This window comes from Echinops telfairi, unplaced genomic scaffold (assembly GCF_000313985.2).
Source record: "Echinops telfairi isolate 266 unplaced genomic scaffold, ASM31398v2 ScPeMD7_655;HRSCAF=1070, whole genome shotgun sequence".
NCBI classification, from domain to species: Eukaryota; Metazoa; Chordata; class Mammalia; order Afrosoricida; family Tenrecidae; genus Echinops; species Echinops telfairi.
In genome coordinates this window covers 26,913,217-26,937,401 of record NW_022104553.1, presented here as the reverse complement: position 1 = coordinate 26,937,401, position 24,185 = coordinate 26,913,217, and the positions used below count along the sequence as shown (strand labels likewise).

The following is a 24,185-nucleotide window of genomic DNA, read 5'->3' as shown; positions in this document are numbered from 1 at the left end:
TGGGGCCTGCGACCGCCTGCCCAACCCGGGCACGTTCGAGGAGTGCCACCGGAAGTGCAAGGGTGAGGGGCGAGGGGCCTCGCGGGCGCCGATGGTCCCTGGGGGCCTTGGGGAAGGCGTGCGCAGCATCGCAGTCGTTGGACAGTGATAGGGGTTGACGTTGGGATCGACTGGTGGAACGTGGCCTTTGGGAATGCTGGGATCAGCCGGTGGACCTTGTCGCGGGATGGATGCCGGCCCAGCAGAAAAGCCTAAGGCGCTGCGGGCATCAGCCAAGCCAGCCTCCTCGCGTGACTGGAGAGGGAACTGAGGCCCAAGGTCACAGTGTCAGCAAGGTGTCATGGTGGGGGTGGAACCCCAGGCCTCCGGATGCCGACTTGGAGGAATTGCCATGGTAACCGTGGTGGCGACAGATTGAGGCCCCCTGCTAGGGTTCACTCGGCATTTACTCCGTGTGCCCTTGCGGTGATGCTACTCGGGGAGCACCCTCACCTGACGGGGGCATGAGGCGCACTGAGAAAGTCACCTGGTGGCACCGGGATTTGGTTGCCGGCAGAGGCAGTACTGCCGGGTCACTCGCCCCAGGTGGTCTGCCCTGGCAGGTGTTCTGTGCATGGGCTGGGGCTCCTGGAGGAGGGAAGAGACTGAGCAGGGGGCGTGGGCACGGAGTGTGACCCCCTCTATCCTCTCCAGAACTGTTCCCCATTCAGATGGAGGGTGTCAAACTCACAGTCAACAAAGGGTTGAGTAACCACTTCCAGGTGAGTTCAGAAAGGTCTTCCCAGCCAGCCTCCTGCGTCTTCTTCCCCCTCAAAGGCTGGCCCTCCTTGGTGCTTAAAAAGACTCCAGTCACAGTACCAGGATGACTGCTTTAGTGGGGGCTCATAGTAGGATGATGTGGGGATCGATCTAGAAATTAGCTGCTGTCCCACTCCCACCCCCCTTTTGCCAAAGTTCATCCTTTCTGAACTTCCCATCCAGCCAGCCCATGCCTCCTCATCTTCATCTTCTCACCCCTGCCCAGCCCGGGGACCCCCAGCTACCTCAGCCTTTCCTGGGTGGGGAAGCAGACAGGTCTGGAGCACCCAGACTTGAGGGGTGGGCCCTGCTGGGGCTGTCGGGAGCGGCTCCCCGTCTGTCTCTACCACAGCGCCTTTCTCTTCCAGGTGAATCACACAGTTGCCCTCAGCACAGTCGGGGATTCCAACTACCACTTTGGGGTCACATACGTGGGGATGAAGCAGCTGAGCCCCACCGAGGTGAGGCTCCCTCTATGGCCCCTTGGTTTGTTCACTCATTGTGTCTTTCTTGGAACAAACATGATGCAGCCACACGCCTTTCTCCCGGGAAGGCCAGAGCTGCCAGGGGAGGGAGTGGGGGTGTGTTTGAGGAGGTGATGAGCATCCCCCACACCCTTGCCTTGTGACTGGGTCAGCACTAGGTGGTGCTGGGGGCACCAGTTGTCCCCTTCCTGGTGATGACACCCTCCCCAGTGGGCAGAGCTGTGTGTCAGGCTCCAGGGTTTGGCAAATTTGAAGGAAGGTCAGGCAGTGTCTGATTTTATTGAATATCTATGTGTCACTCAGGCTGTCCCAGGGGCATGGAGGGTGGGGGGCGGGGAGGGGTATAGAGGCAGGAGAGCTGTGGGGGCTGTATTAGGTCTGGGCCTTAGCAGCCCAGATGGTGGCTGGTGGGGGGGGGGCGTACAGGTGGGGCTACAAGCCCCAGTCATCTCCCTGCCTCTCTGAGTTCACAGGCTGGTGTCAGGCTGGAGGTCTGGGGGAGCGGGAAAGAGAGGACCAGCCCCAGAGAGTGATGTTTGCAGTGGACCCGGGTAAAATGGGGTGCTCTGGTGACTACAGCAGTTCCAGGGCCGGCTGCAAACCTAAGGGCTGCTGGTTTAGAGGAAGACGGATGCAGCCTTTTGTTTTTGTAAAGGTTTATGGCCCGCGAGACGCAATAGGGCACTTCCGCTCTGTGTAGTATGGTTGCTGAGAGTCAGAATCGACTCGGTGGTGGGGGGTGGGGGAGAAGATTATAGCAAACGGGTAGAGTCCTGTTGGTGAGGCCGAGGTGGTCAGGCAGGGCTTCCTGGAGGAGCAGGCCTCTGCCTGAGGCTTTCTGGCCAATGGCTTCTCACCTTGCTCCTTGCACTCTGACCTTGCCCTCTGCCTCCCCAGGCATTCCCTGTGCTGGTGGGTGACATGGACAACAGTGGCAGCCTCAATGCTCAGGTCATTCACCAGCTGGGCCCTGGCCTCCGGTCTAAGATGGCCATCCAGGTGAGTGGGGGGCCTGGGCCATTGGCCCCACCTGTGTCGCACTGCCCCCCTGTGGCCTTCATGCTTGCCGTCTTCCCCGCAGACACAGCAGTCCAAGTTTGTGAACTGGCAGGTGGATGGGGAGTATCGAGGCTCCGACTTCACAGCAGCCGTCACCCTGGGGAACCCAGATGTCCTGGTGGGCTCAGGTAAGAGGTCCTGGTGGGCTTGGTGTGGAAGGCAGGCGGCTCTACTCCTTCCTAGAGTCAGTCTCCCTTCTGGACTGTCTGGCCTCAAAAACGGTCAGGGGTGCTGTTAAAGTGGGGTTGTGGCCGGGTTCCCCCACCTCTCTCAGCCTCGGTTTCTCTTTGTCCAGTGGATGACTGGCCGGGTGACTGAGCATCCTCTCTGGGTTAGTCATCGTGGAAAGCTTCGGACAAAGCCTGGTGTGGGACAGCTCCCCGTGAGCTGCTCTGGCCCTTGTCCCTCATGGGGCTGGGACACCCTTGGGGGCACAGAATGGACCAGCAGCGGGCCAGGGCTGCAGAGGAGAGGGGCCGCTCCAGACCCTTTGTCCATGCTGTCTTTAGAGTTGGTTTCCCCTCCCGCCCATCCAGCTCTCTTGCCCTCCTCTTTTTCACTAGCATGGTGCCCTGCGCCTGAGACCCGTCCTCCTGATGGCGGTTCATCGCGTCCTGGCCGCTGCATGGTGACGCGGCTGCGGCCAGGACAGCAGTGCAGCTCTCCGGGTCAGCGCCCCACACAGGGCGCCGTGGGTCTTGGTCGTGTCTCATCTATGACTTGGTCTTGTTCACTGTCCAGCTTTGAGACCCTATTTATTTGGGGGGTGGGGGTGGGCAGAGCTGCTGCGGTGGGGGCAGGATTGTGGCTCCGGGCCCAGGCAAGAGGAGCCCCAGGGAGCCATTCAGAAAGCATTGCTGCCCCCTGCTGGAGCTTCCTGAGCAGGGAGCAGGCTCCTCCCGCCAACTGGTGCTCAGAGCCCTCAGTTGGGCCCTTTTTTTTTCTGGAGCCACCTACTTTTCCCACCCCCAGGGCCTTTCCCGGGCTCTCTCCGAACCTGGGAGTGCTTCCCCCTGGTCTTGAAATGCAGCTTTCCCTCTGTGCCCTCAGCCCCCTTGTCCGGAAGGGGCCCGCCCCTGGGCTGTACCACCTGCTCCTCCTGGCCCTGGCATTTGTGGAAGCCCTGTGCTGTGGTCTTCCCACTGGATGCCAGCGCTTGGCGGGCCTCCTGGCTCACTCACAGAGAGCTCACTCACACTCGAGAGCTCTCTTCGACAGTCAGTTCCAGGTGCTCAGAAAATGCTTGGCGATGGAGGGGAGGTCCCAGGGCTGTCGGGCAGCCACTTCCATCCCTCGGCCATTCCAAGCACCGGGCATAAAGCAGTGCAGGAATCAAGCCTGCACAGCAGCCACGTAGGCAGGTGCTGCCACTGACCCCAGCGTCCAGGGCGAAACAGCCCTGGTGGCACTGTGGCCAAGCACTGGGCTGCTAACTGCCAAGGTGGCATTTCATTCTCACCGGCTGATGGGTGGGTGAGAGGGGCGGCTGGCTGTGCCCACACAGACCGACCGTCTCAGAAAGCCTCTGCTGGGTCTCCATGAGTTGACACCGACTGGGTTTCACAGCGTGAAACAGGCCCAGCAACTGCCCTGGGCACTTGGTGCCCCAGGCACCAGCCTCCATGTGTTTCTCTGACACCGCCAGCGCACTGGCTGGCCTCCTGTGTGCCCTCTTCCCGGAGCCCACATGTTGTCTCAGTTCTTACGGGCGTCTCTTCCTTGCCTCAGACACACACGGGTCTGAATCTGTACTAAGCACAGACTCCGGGGCCAGGCAGCTCCAGCCCATCTGCCTCTGACCTGACAGTGGCCCTGGGCCTCCATTTTTTCGACGGTGGGGATAGGGTAGCATGGCGGCACCCCCTTGTGGGTGGAAGGGGGCCATCTTCCAAGTAGGATGTCAGGATGCTGGCTGGATCTTAGTGGTGCCCCACAGTGGCCAGGGGGTGTAAGGGGTTTTAGTGCCCCCGTTTTACAGATGAGAGCAGTGAGGCCCCAAGATGAAATCCTTTGCCCAGGACCACCCAGCTAGAAAGTAGCAGGCCTGGAATTTGAGCAGAAGCCTCACTCGGCCCCTGTCCCCTGCCCCTCTTCAGCCTCCATTCTGAGGGACTAGGTTGCCCCTGGCCTGGCTCCCAGGCCTGAGGGGAAGACATTTGCCTTTACTGTTGGGCCCTGGTGAACCGCCTGGGAGGGGCCGAGGGGGCTGTGAGGACTAGGAGTTGGGTCCTCGGGAGGCAGGTGAGGAGGAGGCTGTCAGTCTGGTGAAGTAAGTGCTGGGGTGGCTGTGACACGCTGATCCAAGGTCCCACTCGTGCCTCTGGAAACTTCCCCAAGTAGGCGGGTTTGGGCCCGGGCCAAGCAGGGGAGAGGCCATGGCTGCAGCTGCCCGTCTACCTGGCCCAGCAGCTTGGGGAGCTGGCCTCTTCCAGGCCTGTCTCAGCCCCAGGCTGCCTCTTCCTGTCCCACAGACCTGACCCTCTTGCCTCCAAGCCCTCCTGTCTGCCTTCGGGTGGGGGGTAGCTGGTGTCCCCTTGCTCTCAGAACACATTCTTACTGGACACTTGTCAGTCGTCTTTGTCCAGCCAGCTGCACAGGTGAGGCGGCCAGAAGACCGTGGCTTGGGTCAAGAGAGTAGTGCTCTTGAAATACTTTGATGGAGGTTTTTTGGGGGGGGGTTGTAGCTGATTTACCAGTGCACTGCGCCCTGGGCGTTGACTGTGAGGCCCTCTAGTTGAGGATTGTGGCCGTCGCTATCTTGGGCTGGGTTTCCTGCTCACGAGGCCTCCTGACTTGGAGCTGGCAGGCGCCTGTCACCTACGTGCCACACGCTTCCTCCACTCCTGGTGCCGTGCCCTTCATGTGGTCCAGCCTCGGGCTGTCTGCTCAGCGTCCAGGCCGGGGGGCCTCAAACCTCCCTGGAGCCAGACAGGCCCTGGTTGGTCCAAGTCCGGGTTCCACAGGGGGCGGGAATTCCCGTCCTTCGGGGCGTTCTCCATAGGTGGTTAGGAGGAGCGCAGGCGCGTCTTGGTGTCCTTGAACCGTGTTGGTGGTGACGACTGGGCAGTGCCGGGGGCTGTCAAAAGACTGCTCCTGAGATCCTTGCCTCCTGTCCTTCAGACGTGTCAGGAGAGGCCAGTCCCTGGGGGGACATCAGCTCGGTAACAATAGAGCAGCCATGAGCGAGAGGAAGGACCCTGGCAGGTGCAGAGGCGGCGACGAGGAGCCCAAACCTGACATGTGGGATAGGACAGGGTATCGTCCTGCCTCACGGCTGGCCGTGGGCCAGGACCTGGACCTGGGGTTTGCTGGCATCGGGGGCTGAGCTCTTTGTGGAGGGGCCCGTCCTGTGCAAATGAGGGCCCTGGGAGGGGAACAGGTCAAAGGTCAGGGGCTTCTGAGGCACTGGGCTGTAAATTGAGGGAGAAAGAGCCAGAGGAGACCTGGTGCTGCTGCGGTGGCCGAATATGGGGAGGGGTATGTGCACGTCTGGGTCTCCGTGGCACTGTCTGTTTCCCGCTCTGCCCCCATCTGTTACGGCGTCCCGTCTGACCTGCCTTCCTCCTTAGCCACATGCATCATGCGTCCTACGGGCACCGCTGCCTCCCCCCACTCCATTGACCACCCAGTCACTCCCGTGCCAGGTGGTGGGGCCCCTGGTCACGCCCTTGGTTCTGAGCCCTGATGTAGGCATGACCCAGCCACTGTGACCACCTCTGCCAGGGGTGAGGACAGCCTGAAGCCCGGTAGCCTCAGGCAAGCCTAGCAGCCCTGGAACAGGAGGGCACCCACCCCAGGTCCCTGCCGGGTGGAGCTGATCTCTCTCCCCCACCTGCCCTCTCTGCCAGCAGGAATCCTGGTGGCCCACTACCTCCAGAGCGTCACGCCGTGTCTGGCCCTGGGCGGAGAGCTGGTCTACCACCGGCGACCTGGAGAGGAGGGCACGGTCATGTCTCTAGCAGGGAAATACACGTGTGAGTCTGAGGGAGGAGGGGGCTGGGGGCACTGAGGCCCAAGTCCCCTTGGTCACCCACCCCTCTCGCGCTCACAGTGAACAACTGGTTAGCGACAGTGACACTGGGCCAGGCTGGCATGCACGCGACGTACTACCACAAAGCCAGTGACCAGGTGAGTGGGGACTTGGCCGTGGGGGTGGGGGTTGGGAGGGTCAGAAGGCCTGTCCCTGGGAGTGGTGGGATGCTAAGCTAACTTGGTGTCCACCCCGCAGCTGCAGGTGGGGGTGGAGTTTGAGGCCAGCACACGGATGCAGGACACCAGTGTTTCCTTTGGCTACCAGCTGGACCTGCCCAAGGCCAACCTCATCTTCAAAGGTATAGGCCTCCCCACTCAGCTCCAAGGGGGTGTGGAGTGGCACAGAGGTGATGCAGGGCGAGTAAGCCCCTGCATTGCCCAGGAATGCCCCCCCCCCAATCACCTCCCCTGGGTTACGGGGACAGCCACACACCGGTGTACATGCGCCCCCTGTGCGGGGATTCGGCAGACACCATTGCCTGATGCCCAGGGTGCTGTCCGAGTGCCCCTCCCTGGTGACCCAGGTGGTCTGGACTGGCTGCACAGGGCTGCCACACCCCGCTCACTCTCCCCCCCCCCTCCCTCCAGGCTCCGTGGACAGCAACTGGATCGTGGGTGCCACGCTGGAGAAGAAGCTGCCCCCACTACCCCTGACCCTGGCACTGGGGGCCTTCTTGAATCACCGCAAAAACAAGTTCCAGTGTGGCTTTGGCCTCACCATCGGCTGAGCCCCGCCCTGCGGCCACCCTCCTTACCCCCCTCCTTCAGCCCCCAACACCCTCCCACGGCCACGGAGGGGAGGCTCCAGCCCCCTCCCCTTCCCTTCCCTGCCCCCTCAGGGGCCCAGGAGCATCGGGAAGGAGGGGGGCCCTCCTCCCAGCAGCTGGAGAGGGGCTTGTGGAGCTGAAGGGGCTGCAGCATAGGATCCTGAGCACCGGAGGGGTGTTCTCCGGGGGGCCTGGGGGCCCTAGAAGGGATTCTGGAATCGAGGGGCCACTTGGCGTTTTGAGCACCGCCAGGCAGGGGCGGCCAGACACCTCAGGGAGAGGAATGTCGGGGTGCCCCCAACCCCCTGGGGTCCAGGCCCTGCCCCCCTTCTGGGGCAGCAAGCAGGAGCTTCCCTGGCCCACAGCCTAGCCTCCCCCTTGCCCCCACCCTCAATATAAATCATGTTTATAAGTTATGGAAGAACCGGGACATTTTACAGAAAAAAGAAAAAACAACAAAAAATAGACATGGAAAAAACAAACGTGCGACCCCGGTGCTTCCTTGTCTGCTGCGGTCGGTCCCCAGGTGGCCCCCGCAGGCCCTGCGGCGGCGCCTGCCCTCCCAGGACCGGCCCGCAGGGGGGGCTGTGGGAGCGCCGGAGGCGGAGCCGCGCCTCCAAGGGGAGGTGCTGGCGGCGGGCGATGGAAGCGCCCTTTGATCCCCGTGTGCGCGGTACAGGGTTTCTCACTGGGGAGCCAGGTCTCCAGGTCACTCACCCCAGCTTCACCGGGCTGCTGCGGACTTTGCCCCCTGCTAACTCTGTCTGTGCGCTTGCGTTTTTCTGGTTACCAAAGCCAATAGGGGGGTGTGAGTAGGGGCAGCGCTTCCCTACACCCTGCCCCCCTCACTGGAGGACGTGATAGAGTTCAGCCAGCACTGTGGGGCTTTCAGAAGCTTCGGGAAGGCCTCCAGCAATTGGCGAAAGTTTAGGTCCTAACATAGGCTCTAAGGACCGGAGGGGGCATTGCGGGGATCTCCTGGAGGGTTTGGGGTGTAAGCTCCTGATTGCAATTGAGCAGAAGGAGGGAGTTCACCTGTGGCTGAAATTGGGGGGGAGAGGTGCTGGGGGTTGTGCCAACGTGACCTTAAGTGCACTGCAGACACTCCACCACCCCCACCCCCAGACAGGAACTAAGACTAGCTAGCTTTGCCCCCTCAGCAGTTTTGGGGGCTGGCCCACTGCTGGGCAGAATGACCCCTAGTTACCCCGACAGCCCACCTCACCCCTCCCTGCCAGGCCCCGAGGCCAAGGCGAGCAGTCACTGGGACCAGGCATTTGGCCTCTGACTCCCATGGAACCCAATGTCCCCACACCCTCCAAGAGCCATGAATGACTCCCCACCCCACGTCTCCCTGAACCCCTAGCCCCAGTCTGTCCCACAGCTAGGAGTTACGCAACTAGGACAATGGCCGCCCGAGTGTGGCCATGGCCTGTTCCCAGTATTTCATTTGCTGAGTAGGAGCCCTGGCTGCGGTCCACGTGGTCAGCAGTTTGAAACCATCAGCAGCTCTGCAAGAAAAAGACGGGGCTTCCTGTGCCCAGTCATGAGTCAGCACGGACCCCATGACAGTGAGTGGGGTTTGGGGTTCGTTGGTGTCACCAGATGGGGTTCATTGGTAAGGAAGGGATGCTGAGCAAGGCTAGGTTGTCTGACCAAGGTCACAGCTGGCAACTCCGAGCACCCCGGTTAGTTGGTCGGTTGTTCCAGAGTCCGGAGCCCTAAGGGAACAGCTTGGCATCAAAGCCCAGCAGAACCCCAGGGGACAAGGGAACAACCAGCGATCCAAATTGGTGGGGAGGTGGGTGTGGGAGACCTGGTAGGGCATGATCAAGGGGAATGTAACAAAGAAGTGCTGAAATCCTGGTGGGGACTGAGCATGATAGTGGGACAGGAGGAGAATCAAGGGAAATAGAGGAAAGAGCTGGGAGACAAAGGGCATTTATAGAGGTCTAGATAAAGACATGTACGTATGCAAATATTTATATGAGGATGGGGAAATAGATCTATGAGCCTATATTTATAGGTTTAGTATTAAGGTAGCAGAAGGACATTGGGCCTCCACTCAAGTACTCCCTCAATGTAAGAATATTTTCTTCTATTAAATTGGCATTCTATGATGCTCACCTTCCCGACACAACTGCTGAAGACAAAATGGGTGAATAAGCAAATGTGAAGAAAGCTGATGGTGCCCGGCTATCAAAAGATATAGCGTCTGGGGTCTTAAAAGCTTGAAGGTAAAAACGCGGCCATCTAGCTCAGAAGCAACAAAGCCCACATGGAACAACATATCAGCCTGTGTGATCACGAGGTGTCGAACGGATCACTGAAGACAAATGGGTGCCTAAGCAAATGTGGTGAAGAAAGCTGATGGTGCCTGGCTATCAAAAAGTATAGCGTCTGGGGCTCTCCACACCCTTCTCACCCCTTTATCAGACCCTGGAATCCAGACAAACAACCTCCCCCCATCCCCAACCCCTGGTCTTCTGAGTCAGAATCAAGCCCTGGTCCCTGCACAGTGTGGTGGCCCTTTCTCCTGTGTTCTTCCCAATGATTGGGTGGGGCTATGCAAATGAGGTGCTGTGGCCCACCAAGGTGATTGAGCAGCTCACAATAAAGCAAATAAGGTGTCTGGAACCCCTGTCCAGGGGATTGACCATCCTGCTAGGTTTACGAAGAGTTTGTCCAGAGGTGGGAGGGGTACCATGAGACCACCAAGAGCTAGGAGGCTTGGTAGCAGTACCTCAAAGGGCTAAAGAGGCCAGCCTGAGGACACAGCCCCCCCCCCCCAATTTGCTCTGATTGAAGAACTGCATTCTAAGCGATTCCTGAACCCGAGTTGTACTACAACTTCCCTGATGAATGCCACAATGGTACATACTGTTTGACCGTGATCAATTGTAATGAAGGGATGGGGGAGAGTGCTATGGGAGGAATGGCAAAGGCAGGGTCAGTGTGAAGGTCAGAGGGTGGAGGCCAGCCTGATCTCTACATATGAATAGACCCTGGGCTGTGGTTCTCAATTCTCCATCCCCACCTCAAGGAGTCAGATGCCTCCTCCACCTTGCTGTTTACAATTCAGAGACCCAGGAATCCACAACTCCAGCCCCTCCTGGGTCCAAGAGTCTAAGCCCCCAGCCCCCTCCTCTCTCAGACCCAGGGTTCCACAACTGTAGCCTCATTTCCCTCAGGGCCCAAGAGTTTAAGCCCTTGGCCCCATCCTCCCTGAACCGGGAATTCAAAGCCTTAGTCCCGTTTCTCACACCAAAGAATCCAGAACCCTGAACACTTCTCATCTCAAACCGGAGAGACCAGATCCCCTAACTCCAGACTCTCAACTCCTTCAGGCCCAGGAATCCAGGCCCCCAATTCCCTTCTCTCCCAGGACCTACAAGTCCAAGCCCCACCAGCTCCCACTCCAAATTGTATCCATCAACCTACGAGGCGGGAGCGGTGTTCATGCTTCACCTACTTCCGTGCCCAGCCCCCCCCCCCCCCCCCCCCCGCCCCCAGAATTGAGGGGCACTTCCAGGATTGCTAAGTGAATGTCACCTCCCTTCTTAGGGGCTGGGGGTGGGGAGGGGAGGAACACGGACCACAAGGTCCTCCAAGTGCCACCTCCGTCCTCTGCCCTCCCTGCAGAGTGGGGTGGGTAGAACCCACCTCGTGACTGGGGGCTGGCCCAGAGTGAGGGGCGGGGCAAGGGGGGAGCCCTATAATTGGACAAGCCTGGCATCCCCAAGTCCTACCCAGACCGCGCTGAGGCGGCAAAGAGCTTTCATCCCCGGAGCCGGTGAGAAGCAGGGTCGGGGTTTTGGGGAGGGGGTATCCAGGGACCTCGGGTGCCCGGGCAACTAGTGGGGGATGGTCCTCAAGAGGAGAGCGAAGGAAATCCAAGCGAGCCGCTGGCTGCCCTCCTGGATCAGAAAGAAAGCCGCCAGAGCAAGGGCTGGATCTAGTGTGGGGGCCTGGGGTGCCCCGCTCAGCCGACGAGAGGGTGGGAGAAAACCGTTGGGTGCATAGACACCCAGGGTCGAACAACAGCCATGTACATCCCAGGGCCCGGCACCGTCCTGTACGCAGCACCGACTGTGCCTATCCTTAGCCGGTGACCTACCTGCGGGGCGGTGGGGTGGGGGCGGGTGGGGAGGGAGAAGGTGCTGGGCGCGGGCAGCGTGTCCAGCTCCTCAATTTGCTGGAGGACTTTTTAAAAGTCGGGGTTTAGCTAATTCGCGAGATCTGGCAAGTTGGAGATGACAGTAAAGGCGGGGCGAGGAACCATTGGAACTTGGAAAGCCCAGTTGGGACTGGAATTGGGCTGGGACCCAGGCTGCAGGGGGGAGGTGGAGGAGGCTGGAATTTGACCCCCCCGGGCAGAGGAGGAGGAGATGTTGGTCCCCCGGGCTAGGGAGATAAGAGGAGACAATGGGTGACTTTCGGAAGAAGACCCCTTGGGGGGAAGGGGGTGTTTGGGTGGGGGCGGGGCTCGGCTCAGGTCTGAATTATGGATGGCCCTCGCTCTCCACCCCTAGACTGACCAATCGCCGCCGGACGATGAAGCCCCTGTGGACCGTGTTGGTGGCGGCCCTCCTGGCAGGTATGGGGGTCGGGCTTGCTCACCTTCCATGTTCCCTCTCCCTCCTCCCTTCACCTTTTGCCCGTTGCCCCATTCGAGTCTCCTCCCCCTCCCCGACAATCCCATGAATCGGAATCAGGTCGGTGGCGGCGGGCATGTTTGTTTTCAGTTCATGCTTTTGTCGGGAGCGGGGAAACTCTCGAAAGCCGGCACTGGACAGACAGGACAGCCGTGGTTTTCCGGGGTCTGGGAAGCGTACCGCCTTGGTGGGGCGTAGTCAGTCCCTCTTTGCCGTCCTGCCAGCAATCCTTCAGACCAGAAACAAAACCAGAGTCGCCGACCCCTGTGGGCTGGCGAGACTGTTAACTCTTCCCTGGAGTAGAAAACCTTGACTCCACCCCTCTACCCCGCGCCCCAGGAGCTGGTGGTCGTTTTGAACGGCTGACCTTGCAGGTGAACACCCCAAAGCGTAACCGCTGTGCCAACAGGGGTCCTCAGCGACCCGTTTGTTTTAGGGGAATGTATGTCACTTTTCCAGCTCTCAGAGGTTTTAGGTAAGGTTTTAGCAAGCAGGGGGCACTAGATAAACACCAGGGACCGGAGAGCTGTTCTCAGTCATCCCTCCCCCCTTTCCCATACACCCACCGATGCCCACCCCCACCCCCGATGTAGCCCTGCATGGAAGGGAGAGGAGGCACGGCCATTCAATAAATGCTTATCCCGAGATTAGCCACCCTCCCACCCCCAACCACCACCACATTGCTCCCCAAAAGGCCCAGGAACACTTGGGAGCACCTATTGCCAACCAGGGACCCGGGGTGCAGAAGGGCAAAGATCCTAATCAGCTATGAGCTTGCTCCCTACAGGATGCCGGGCCGACCTGGAGCCCGAGATGGAGGTCCCCCTTGGGGCTGAGCAGCCTGGGGTGCAGGGCAGCGCGGCTTGGGAGCAGGCGCTGGGCCGCTTCTGGGACTACCTGCGCTGGGTGCAGACGCTGTCGGACGAAGTCCAGCAGGAGCTTCGCAATCCCCAGGTCACCCAGGAGCTGACGTGAGTGATCCACTGCCGCCCTGCTGACCCCCAGCCTCCTTGGGGCTCTGGGTTTCCTCGGGTCCCCATCACGAACTCTTAGATTCTGGGTCGCTCTGATGTGTTTCCTCATCGCTCATCCCTGGTCTGTATCTGTCTGCCTCTCTGGGTTGGCCTCCATCCTTCTCCCCATCTCTCACCCTCTTCCAAAGAGTCCCTAGGTGGTGGAGTGGTTAAGGGTTGGGTTAGGGCTGCTAGCCAGAAGGTTGTTAGTTCCAGACTGCCCAGAGGCACCTCGAAAGGTCTGGCAATTTGCTCCCGAAAGGTTCCAACCAGGAAAACTGGTATGGCCCAATTCTATTCTGTAACGCATGGGCGCGCCAAGAGTGGGCACCGGCTTCAGGGCAACTCGCGACAAGCGTCTTTCCTCTTTCACGGTCTTGTCCCGGGCCCCCAGCCCGGCCTCTTACTCATCCCCGCGTGCCCCCCTTGGCCTGCAGGGTCCTGATAGAGCAGACCATGAAGGAGGTGTCGGCCTACAAGTCAGAGCTGGAGGCCCAGCTGGGCCCGGTGGCCCAGCAGACGCAGGCACGCGTGGCCAAGGAGCTGCAGGCGGCGCAGGCGCGCCTGGGGGCCGACATGGAGGATGTGCGCAACCGCCTGGCACAGTACCGCAGCGAGACCCAGGCCATGCTGGGCCAGAACGTGGAGGAGCTGCGCAACCGCCTGGCCTCGCACCTGCGCAAGCTGCGCAAGCGGCTGCTGCGCGACGCCGACGACCTGCAGAAGCGCCTGGCCGTGTACCGCGCGGGGGCCCGCGAGGGCGCCGAGCGCAGCGTGAGCGCCTTCCGGGAGCACCTGGAGCCCTTGCTGGAGCAGGGCCGCACGCGGGCCGCCAACGTGGGCACCCTGGCCGGCCAGCCCCTGCGGGAGCGCGCCGAGGCCTGGGGCAAGCAGATGCGCGGGCGGCTGGAGGAGGTGGGCAGCCGGGCCCTGGACCGGCTGGACGAAATGCGCGAGCAGGTGGAGGAGGTGCGCGTCAAGGTGGAGGAGCAGGCGGCCCAGATGCGCCAGCAGGCGGAGGCCTTCCAGACCCGCCTCAAGGGCTGGTTCGAGCCCTTGGTGGAGGATATGCAGCGCCAGTGGGCTGCCCTGGTGGAGAAGGTGCAGACGGCCGTCAACGCCGCCAAGCCCGCCCCTGAGGCCATCGATAATTACTGACCCCACTCCTGCCCCGTGCCCTCTGCTATCCCACTGCCCTGCACAGGAGGCTCTGCCCCTGCTTAATAAAGAATCATCCGTTTCACAGCAGCTTCTGAGCTGGGTGTGGCTGATCGTCCTTCTCCCTCACGGGCCTCCTGGCCTTGGACCAGCCGCCTCTGACGGAGCTGTGTCTGCCTCCACATGCCCCTCTTTTCGTTTCTCAATGTTCCTTTCTGATGTCTGACCGGGCGGGCGGTGGCACACAATGGTGGGCTCCTGGACCTGAAGGTTGGCAGTTCCTACCCACCCAGAGGTAGCACGGGAGAAAGGCCTGGTGGCTTATTTCCATAATGATGATAGTTGGACCGTGAAGACCGGACGCTGTGCACTGTGGGCCGCTGGTGGAGTCTGGCCCCTGTCCGGGTCCCGTTTTCTGCTTCTTGCACGCACTTTCTCTGCGGTACATTCAGTGAGGGTGCACAGAAGAACATCATCGGTTTTGTCCTCCAAAAGTGTATACACATTTGGATTCAACCCAGCCATCGAAAAACCCCGGATGTACCATCTCTTACCCATCCACACACTTCCTCCCTGTGTCTCCTGTTTCCAATCTTCCCTTCCCAACCTCCCTTGGGTAAACGGTGTCCAGACCTGAAGGGCCTGTGGGTGGTTCTGGGGGATGCAGGGGCTAGTGTCCCACCAGTCTCCATGGACTCCCCCCGCCCTCCCCCACCAATACGCTACCTTTATTTTGATTGTAGTGAGATGAGCAACACATGGACCATGTCAGCACTTTTCTCTGTTCACATTTACATTCCATATTCACTTGTTCTCTGCCTGTCTAGTCTTACCTGGCCAATGACCCCCAGTCGGGGAGTTCTGGGACAATCAGTCCTTGAACCAAACAATCCCAACCCTTTGCCCGGCCTTAAACAACGAAAGATGGGGACATCAAGTGACACTCAATGACCTGGCGGACACCAGGGTCCTGATGATGGAGCCACTGGCAGCGCTGTGGGCTAAGGATTGGGCTGCCAGCCTTTCAAACCCACCAGTCCCTCTGGGCTAGGGGCAAAGATGAGGCTGTCTGCTCCCGGTAAACAGGCACAGGCCCGGAAACCCTCCGGAGCAGGGCTTTTGTCCTCTGTGGTTGTTATGAACTAGAGAGGATTGGATGGCGGTGGATTTTTTAAAATTCTTATTTCTATTCCCTTGGGATTCTTCCCTCCCTCTGTCTCCCTATCTGATTCTACCTCCTCCCTCTCCTGGCTTCCGTCCCTAGAGGCTTTCTTTTCCAGCTTCCTGTTTTCCTCCGCCTTTAAACAAGATCTTTTATCTCTTCTGTGGTTTCTCTTGCCGCTGTGGGGTGGGGAGTGGGGTGGGGGGAGTCTGGGGTAGGCCTTGCTGGTATCTTCCTTCCCCCCTCCCCTTCTCCTTTCAGTCTGGCTTTCTCTCTCCGATCGCGCTTGCTTACTTGTAAATATATGTGAGAGTAAATCGAAAAGGGATTAGGCTTGTGGTCAGTGTTCCAGTTCGCATACACGGGCGTATTCCAAACAAGCGGTGACTGACTACATATCTCTGATCAGTGGGCGGCTACTGACACCTGACCCGTCTCTCCACGATGAAAACAGGTCTGCATCTCCTTAGGTGGCCCCTCCCACGCCCCCACCCTCCGCAAAAAGAAAGTCCAGTCAAAACAGGGGCTTCCTTGGGGATCAGCTGGGCCAGGGAGATTCGAGGCAGAGAGGCCGGCTCAGGAGGTGATGGCCACTGATCTCGAGGATTCCAGGGGAGTTGTCAGGTAGCAAGATAAGGGCTAGTTCCTCTGCATGCCTACAGGAAGTTGGAAGCCCATAAAGGTTAAAGGGTATGCACCCATTCAGGCCCCAAACCGGAGGGGCGGTACCCTTCGGAGTGCAGTCCACCTGGATTGGCCCAATGGAGGCCAGGTGGGCTTAATTCAGTCAATGGGGTCAACCAGCACTCTCTACCCCGCCTCCCGGGGGAAGGCCCCCAAAGGCCAGAATCCACAGCCTGCCCTCCTCTCCGGCTGCTCTGCTGCAATGCCGCCTGGCCTGAGGTTGCCAGGCAGGTGTGCAGTGCCCTGAGGTGCCTGTGCTCAGTGACCGTGACACCTGAAACGTCTGTCCTTTATAAAAACCCACTTGGATCACAAGCTACATGCGAAGCCAAGGACCAAGGCATCTCCCTCCTGAGGAATCTAACAGTCATCTTGATAGATTGTTCTAGAAGGACAGATAGGACAATCACGGGAGACGTCTGCAGAAAGCTGCACTGGTTGGGGGAAATATGGCCGGGAAATGGCCCGGAGGAATGTCTTTCATGACCATCCACCTGCTCCTTCTTTCAGGGGAGCAAAGACTGCCGGACAAGAATTTTATTGGGAAACCTACGCCATCCATCCCTGAGCTTGCGCCCTCAGGTGTCACTAGCTCACAGAACATTGGAAAGGCGCACAGTGGGGGTCCCTCCCTCCCTCCCCCTCAAGGCCATTGACCCCAATTCATAGTGACCCTGTGGGGCAGGATAGAACGGCCCCTCTGGGTTTCCGAGAGTGGCTATCTGGAATGTGGTGTACGTAGGTCGACGTGTGCGCTGGGAGCTTGGAGAGGGAAGAGTTTAGAGAGTTGGAAACATCTAGGCTTAGTGAGGATGTGTGGAGAAAAATATCCAAAGTACCAGAACCCCAAAGTGCCACTGAGTCGATGCTTGCTCACAGTGACCCCGTGGGACAGGGTAGCACTGCCCCTGTGGGTTTCTGAGACGGTAACTCTTTACAGGAATAGACAGCCTCACCTTCCTCCCTCAGAGCGGCTGCTGGTTTCGAACCGCTAACCTTGCAGTTAGCAGCCCACCATCTAATCATTAGGGCCATCAGGATACCGAGAAACAGTCTTCACATTAAAAATAACAAAAACCAGTGTACATAGATAGCAAAATGTCATTTCCACCTTTTTTTCTTTTTTTCCCCACGTGGTCAAGTCTTCTCTTGCTCTGATCTCTGCCGGCCTCTTCATTCTGTTTTTGCCCGGCTGGAGGGGGAGGGGACACGCCTTCCACCGCCCCCAGGAGGGTCTCTGCCAGGGACTGGGTGAGAGGTTGGAGTTGGCCCGGCTCAGAGGGCCTCAGGCCGTTCCCTCCTCTCCCACCCCCTCAGTTCTCAGAGCTGGGAGCCACCAGGACCGGACACGCTGAGGCTGGAACTTTTAATCTCCTGGGCCCTCAGTTCCCCAGTGGCTCCTCCTTACTCTGAAACTGGCCCGGCATCCCTGGCAAGCCCTTGAACCCCGCTGTGGAGGCGCCCCACCCCCCCACCCCCACCCTGGGGTGTGAGTCATCCCTTATCCCTCACCCAGTGGGTGAAGGCTCACAGGCCAGGGGGCAGTGGCTGAAGCCTTATCCCCACCCCAGCCTGTTCCAGGAGTGGGGATAGGGTCGGAGGGGGTTGAGCTATGACCCCACCCCCTACCCCTACCCCTACCCCCTTTGAAGAGCATTAACCAAGAGCCCCTGAGAGACGGTTCATTTTCCAGGCAGGAAGATGGTCAAGCAGAGAGGGAGACAAAAGAGTGAAGCAGGGCCCTGAGGGGAAGTTGTTTCTGGAACAGAGCTGGCAGTGGGTGCTGCGAGGGGGGTTCGGGGGCAGGGTGAATGGCGGGGGGCTGGGGGGGCCGGTCAGGGAAGAGCTGCCCCCAGCAGCAGGGAGTGTAGGCTGAAAAGAAACAACTTGGAGTCTGGGAAGTGGGGGAAAGGAGGTGTTCAGGTGGGGGATTGTGTGTGTAGACAGAGGCCCCTTCCTCTCAGCCCCTTCCTCGGTCTCCCCTAAAATGCATGGACTCTTCCTCAGTTCTCCGCCACACCCCCCACCCCCTTCCTTGCGGAAAAATGAAAGATCACACAGCTGAAAAGGCACAACCTGTCCAGGGCTTGAGATTTCAGTCAGAGGTTGGCAGTTCGAAGCCTCCCTGAGGCCCGGCCCTCAGAAGACAGGTGAGATCCGCTACCTGTAGATCAGGGCACTGTGTGGGGTGGGGTCAGCGTGAGTCAGCAGGGACCACGCTGTCCCTCCCACCCCCATTCTCAGCTGTGTAACAAACAACAGCCCCACAGAGAGTTTTTTTGGGGGGAAGCCTGTGTCCTGCTGGGGTGGGGCGGACAGCAGACATCTGGTGGACCACAGGGCTCTTCTGGAGAAGCAGCTGTCCGGAAGGAAGGCCAGGGGGTGAGGGGTGAGCGGGGGTGGCTGACAGGGACTGGAGGTGCTGAGGTAGCTAGACCAGAAGGCTGTTGCAATCCTAAGAGAGTTGGGATGGATGCCTTTGCCATCTCTTTCACAACCGCTCCCCCCTCACCCCCAGCTCTGACACGTGGTCGGGTGGGGGTGGGATGGGGCGGGGGTTGCTGGGGAGCCCACACAGCCTCTCTTCCTCAGCTGCTCAGGATCCAAAGGCAGGTGGCAGGGGCGATGGTGTGTGTGTGTGTGTGTGTGTGTGTGTGTGTGTGAGAGAGAGAGAGAGAGAGACAGAGAGAGAGAGAGCTGGCTGGAACTGAGTGCCAGATGTCAGCAGGGCAGAGGGGCCCTGAGAGAGTGGGTAGAGGCAGATAGGAGCATCCCTGGTGGCATTGTGGTTATACATTGGGCTGTTAACTGCAAGGTCAGTCGTTCAAAAGCACCCACCACCCTGAACAAGCAGAGGCTTTCTCCTCCTATAATGAGTTAGACAAATCTCTGGCCACCCACGGGGGCATTTCTACTCTGTCCTAGAGGGTGGCTGTGAGTCAGAATCCACTCAATGGTAGTAAGTGGATCTGGTAGTTTACATAATCTAGTGTCAATTTGAGAGGATTACGAGGGAAGGGGTGGAGTCTGGCCTGTCAATCAAGATATAACCAATGAGGCCTTTGGGTGGGCATGACCTTCTCCTGAGGATTCTGGGAACTCCTGTATGTCCTCCTTGGAAGCGGAAGACAATTCTGTCCTTTTGCTCACCCCCTTGGAGACTCTCTACTGACAAGGATCACTCTCTGAGAGATGCTCCACTGACAAGACACATGATGCTACGCCCTGGGAGCTGGAGAAGCCACATGGACCTACCCTGATGCAGTCAGACCCTTCTGGAGCCAGAGAAGCCACGTAGAGAGAGGCCCCTGCCAGCACTGAGATGCTTACAATGCCCCTGGATCCACAAGACTTCCCACCCACTGACCTGTGATCATCCTGCATTCAGCATCATTGCATGTAGTTCGTGAGTCTGAAGAGGACTTTAGCGATTGGTGTCAGACATATGGGCTAATATTGGACTTATGGGCTTGATCTAGACTGGGCTGGGATGTTTTCTCAATGTACAATTACCCTTTATATGAAACTCTCTCTTATACACATGAGTGTCCATGGATTTGTTTCTCTAGTCTACCCAGACTAACACAGAGGCTGTTTACCGGGACCTCATGGCTTGGAGACTTGAGAATTTAAGGGAATGGGATGCAAGGGGCTCTGTGGAATGGTTCATGGGGGTGGGGTGCAGATGGGCTTGGAAAGGCTGAAGGTGTCTCACCCCCCTCAAAAAAAGAAAAGAAAATGAGAGGGCTGTTAAGATGCCAGGTAACCCTGAGGGAGGTGCAGGTGCAGGTGCAGGCTGTGGGAGAGTGAAAGGCTCATTTGAAAGAGTGAGAGGAGGCGGGTGGGGAGTGGCAGAGGAGTACAGGGAATCTGAGAGCTAAAAATTCAGGGGCACTTGGCGGGGGTGAAGAGGGCAGTCTGAAAGCTGAGCCTGAACCCCCTTTCAGCGTCTCCACTTGCATTTAAAAGCTGCCTGTTCAAGCAGTTCTCCGAGCCCAGTGTTGCGTTTGGGCCCACTGTGTTTCCCTCACTGGACCCAGGATCTTCCCACGGATCCGTTTCAGAGCAGTTGGTGGTGGAAGCCGGGCACCGTCTAGTTCCTCTTGGGCTCTGGGTTGTGGAGGCGAACGTTTGCGGGGGTGCGTTTGTCCAGGGGACCAGTAGTTTCTGTGATGTGTGTTCGGAATACCGAACCCCATCCACGCCTCGAGGAGGACAGTGTGTGCCTGGATCGTGATCTATTTCCAGAGGGACTTTCCTGGGGGGTCAAGCAACTGCAGGCTACAATTGCTGGGGCCTGAAGGAGTTTGATGTACACGTGTTGTCCGTGGATCTAGATAGGGGACCCTCGGTTTCCTGTGTCCATTCCTCCTTTCCTAACCCTCTGAACTGTGTCCTCGGTGGCTATCTTTTCTTTAAATCACTTTATTGGGGGCTTGTACAGCTCTTATCACAATCCATCCATCTATCCATCCAGTGTGTCAAGCTCATTTGGACATATTATTGCCATCATCATTTTCAAAACGTTTTCTTTCTACGTGAGCCCTTGGGATCAGCTCTTTTTCCCCTCTCCCCCACCTTCCCTCTCTCAAGAATCCTTGATACTTTATTTTAAAAGATTTTTTTTTCATGTCTTACACCAGTGGCTCTCAACCTTCCTAATGCCACGACCCTTGAATACAGTTCCTCATGTTGTGGTGCCCTCCTGCCCCCCGCCAACCATAAAATTATTTTCGTTGCTATTTCATAACTGTAATTTTGCTACTGTTATGAATCATGTAAATAGCTGATATGCAGGATGTATTAGGCAACCCCTGTGAAAGGGTCGTTTGACACCCAAAGGGTTCGCAACCCACAGGTTGAGAACCGCTGTCTTACACCGACCTCTGTCTCCCCTCACCCACTTTTCTGTTGTCTGTCCCCCAGGGAGGGGGTTCTATGTAGATCATTGTGATCGGTTCTCTCTTTCTCCCCCACCTTCCCCTTCCCCTCCTGGTATCGCTACTCTCATTACTACTGGTCCTGAGGGGTTGTTTATCTGTCCTGGACTCCCTGTTTCCGGTTCTTATCTGTGCCTGTGTACATGCTCTGGTCTAGCCAGATTTATAAGGTAGGATTTAGGTCATGATGGTAGGGAGAGGGGAGCATCAAAGAACTAGAGGAACATTGTCTATTTCATCGGCAGCTATCTTCCACATTTTGAGCCACAGAACAGTGAGCATTTCCAGCCCTACATCAGCATGTTGAAACATTTCCATTGGTAATCCGTCAATTCCTGGAACCTTGTCTTTTTTTTTTTAAATCATTTTATTGGGGGCTCGTACCACTCTTATCACAATGCATCCATTCCCTTGTGTCAAGTACCTTTGTTGCCATCGTCGTTCTCAGAACATCTGCTTTACCTTGTTTCTCTTTTGTAGACTTGTTTTTCAATTGTAGGTGATATGAAGGCATAAGCGTGTAATCACTCATTTTCCATTCAATGACTCGCACTCATTTTGCCTCCACTCCTGCAGTGCCACCCTCTCTCTGTATCATCGTCTGTCTCCCCCACCTACGTTTGTTGTTTCTGTTTTTCCTCCTTCCCTAACCATCTGAACTTGGGCCTTAGGTAAATGCTGCTCTTGTCTCTAGCTTGAAAAACAGGAAGCCTGGTCTCTTCTAGGGTTTCAAGTTCTCTGCCACATATTCTCCCCCTCTCTCCAAGACCTTGTAACGTGATCCTTTTCAGAGCAGCTGTTAGTGGGAGTCAGGCACCATCTAGCTCTTCTGGTCTCAGGGTTGTGGAGACATGTTTGTGTGGCCCATTGGAGCCTGTTTCTTGATAAAGCCTTCAATATAACCTGAATTTTCTTCTTCCAGACCATTGGTGTGTGTGTTAGACAGAGTTTCCTAGAGAAGCAAAACCAGGACACTTTGATTTTAGATAGATAGATGATAGATAGATAGATAGATAGATAGATAGATAGATAGATAGATAGATGATAGATAGATCGATAAAGATATAGATACATACAGCATGAAGGAATATAACAGCTAATTAGTCCACACAGCAGTACAGAGGGCTCAGTTCAACTCACATCGGGGAACAGTTAATGTACTGGAAGAATGTACTGGAAGTCTTTCATTTCATGAGGGCTGCTGGGTCCAAGGTCAAGGAAGCAGACAGCTGAGTCTTCCGTAGAGCAATGTAGTTAGTCCGGCCACAGGCAGCAAACAGCAGGGCGGGTCACCAACAGTCAGCCAGATGACAGGATCCAACAGTCCCCAGCTCAAGCAATGTACACACCAGCAGTGTGGCAAAGCAGGTCTCAAAGGAACCTCAAGCTCTAGGGACACATTCCATGGGTTGGCTGTCCCACAGGTAGTGTAGCTCACAAGTTGAGGCAGAGAACCAGTCAGGGCCGCCACACGCTGGTCTGATCACCAGAGAGCAAGAGAGAGAGAGGTGGGGCTCACCAAGCCATTTATCTCTCTGCCCTCCAATCAAACTGCAACCTTATTAATCCCACATTTGCTTATTGGCCAGGTTGGTACAGTAAACCTACCTATCATGGTGTGTGTGTGTGTGTGTGTGTGTGTGTGTCTGTATATTCATTTATATATCATTTGAATTTTTCTCTACAAGTAGACTTAAGAAAACAGAGATCCATAATCATGTAATAATGAAGAAGAGACTGGGCGAATGAATGAATGAAATTATCAACAGTCATTAAACCCAAAGCACAATCACTGCTGCTGAGTTGATGCTGACACAAAGCGCCCTGCAGGACAGACTAGAACTGCCCTGCGGGTTTCCAGGGCTGCTGTAGATCTCCGTGGTAGGAGACAGCCTCATCTTTCTCCCACAGAGCATTGGATGGGTTTGAACCAGGGGTAGGATTCAGCCAGTTTGCGCTGGTTCGACAGAACTGACACCTAATTTCTTGTAGAGTTCGGCAAACCAGTTTTTAAAATGGCCCTTGTAATTGGGGTTCTCTCTCAGCTGGGCAGGCCCCCAATGTGGAAATCACAAATTTACATTCCTTACTCTTTTCAGATATTTATCTGTGCAACAGCATATTCTAAGCCCCGGTAGTAATGTTCATTTTGCCCATGGGCATAAAAAATTAGGTGGAATTGTACTTGTAATATTTATTTATTCATTTCATGAAACTTATGTTTTTGATGAAAAACTATATTTTTATTTCCTTGCATTTGTTACTTCGGGAAACACACACAACACAAAGAGAAACAGTGCCACACAACCAGAGGGTGACATGCTGTCACTCGTTTCAGTTTTGGGTGACTCCCCAACTTCCCACAATTATGCAATTCCTGAAAGTGTTCAAAGAGCTACAGATAGAGGCTAGACAGCTTGTAGCTAAACAAGCGGTCATCTAGCAGGGAAGCAACAAAGCCCACGTCAAAGAAGCACACCAGCCTGTGTGATCACGAGGTGTTGACAGGAACAGGAATCAGAAGTTCAAAAACAAGCAACCAAATTGATGTGGAGCAGTATGAATGTAGTGCAGACCCCAAACTCACCTGTAAGATAATTGGACAGTCCTCCCAGAAGAGCCACAGGGAAGGGATGACAAATCCAGGGTGTGGTATGGCATTGATGAGCCATGTGACTATCCTCTGGTTCTTTAATATTTCCTTCCCTTACTATCATGGTTTTTATTTGTTTTACCTTATTAATCGTGTTAGATTTGCATATGTTCATTTGTACATTTAAGATCATTCCATACATGATAGAGAACCCTTCAGAAACAGTAACTGAAGTAGTGGTTCCCTGAGGGTTTGGGAAGAGGGGAGGGCGCGGGGGTTGGTATCTGATAGCTCTGATGACTATATAACCCCACTCAATGGGATAGAACAACAGAATTGTATGTGAATGGATATGTTGAATTGTGTAGGATATGGCAAACAAACTATTATGGGGGTGGTTCTTGGGGGTGGGGTGCAGTAGGGAGGAGAAAAGGGGAGTTGCTATCCAGGAGTTCAAGAAGAAAGAAAACGTTTTAAAACTGATTGCGGTAGCCATTGTCCAATACTGTTTGATATGATTGAACTATGTTATGATATCTGTAAGAGCTCCTGGTTAAATGATTAAAAAAACGTTTAAGCTAAAAATATTGTCAGAACAATTGCTATAAGTTCAGCAGAAGTGGAAAGGGGTTTTTCAAAGGGGGACATAATATGTTCAGAGAAGAGAAGTCACCTCATTGTTTCTAATCTATCAAACACACTGAGGATTGTCTAACTGGCCTACCTGTAAAGAAATGGAATCCTACTCCTACAGTGAAGAGACGGTTAAGGATCAATTACACTGCCAATGATGCTCATATTAAATCGAAGAACATTTCTTTCTCTTTTTTTGCCATTTT

At 56.5% G+C, this 24,185-nt stretch overlaps 2 protein-coding genes across 3 annotated transcripts in view; both read left to right on the top strand.

Moving 5' to 3' along the window:
- The window catches only part of TOMM40 (translocase of outer mitochondrial membrane 40), an 8,230-nt gene extending 607 nt beyond the window's left edge, over positions 1-7,623 (top strand). Inside the window, exons 2-10 of the mRNA XM_030886205.2 lie at positions 7-62; positions 694-761; positions 1,167-1,259; positions 2,181-2,282; positions 2,365-2,470; positions 6,194-6,316; positions 6,394-6,470; positions 6,571-6,673; positions 6,963-7,623. Of these exons, the coding sequence (XP_030742065.2) occupies positions 7-62; positions 694-761; positions 1,167-1,259; positions 2,181-2,282; positions 2,365-2,470; positions 6,194-6,316; positions 6,394-6,470; positions 6,571-6,673; positions 6,963-7,102 (868 nt within the window). The 3' untranslated portion in view covers positions 7,103-7,623. The remainder of the gene's footprint in view (positions 1-6; positions 63-693; positions 762-1,166; positions 1,260-2,180; positions 2,283-2,364; positions 2,471-6,193; positions 6,317-6,393; positions 6,471-6,570; positions 6,674-6,962) is intronic.
- A 3,246-nt stretch (positions 7,624-10,869) lies between these two features.
- APOE (apolipoprotein E) lies at positions 10,870-14,057 on the top strand. 2 transcript variants are annotated; one of them, XM_004710559.2, is made up of 4 exons: positions 10,870-10,934; positions 11,674-11,738; positions 12,584-12,767; positions 13,247-14,057. In XM_004710559.2, the coding sequence occupies exons 2-4, from the start codon at positions 11,696-11,698 to the stop codon at positions 13,965-13,967; spliced, it is 948 nt and encodes a 315-aa protein (XP_004710616.1). In that variant the 5' UTR covers positions 10,870-10,934; positions 11,674-11,695; the 3' UTR covers positions 13,968-14,057. The 2 variants fall into 2 exon arrangements, with proteins under 2 accessions (XP_004710616.1, XP_045148655.1); XM_045292720.1 differs by lacking the exon at positions 10,870-10,934 and adding an exon at positions 11,173-11,216.
- Positions 14,058-24,185: the final 10,128 nt, after the last annotated feature.

What these genes read in the sequence shown, in the direction of transcription:
- APOE (XM_045292720.1), top strand. Translation starts at nt 11,188, where the DNA reads ATGTACATCCCAGGGCCCGGCACCGTCCT. An exon ending in CCAGGGCCCGGCACCGTCCT is followed by an intron (nt 11,217 to 11,673) that starts GTACGCAGCACC and finishes CTCCACCCCTAG; the next exon opens with ACTGACCAATCGCCGCCGGA. An exon ending in CAGGTCACCCAGGAGCTGAC is followed by an intron (nt 12,768 to 13,246) that starts GTGAGTGATCCA and finishes CTTGGCCTGCAG; the next exon opens with GGTCCTGATAGAGCAGACCA.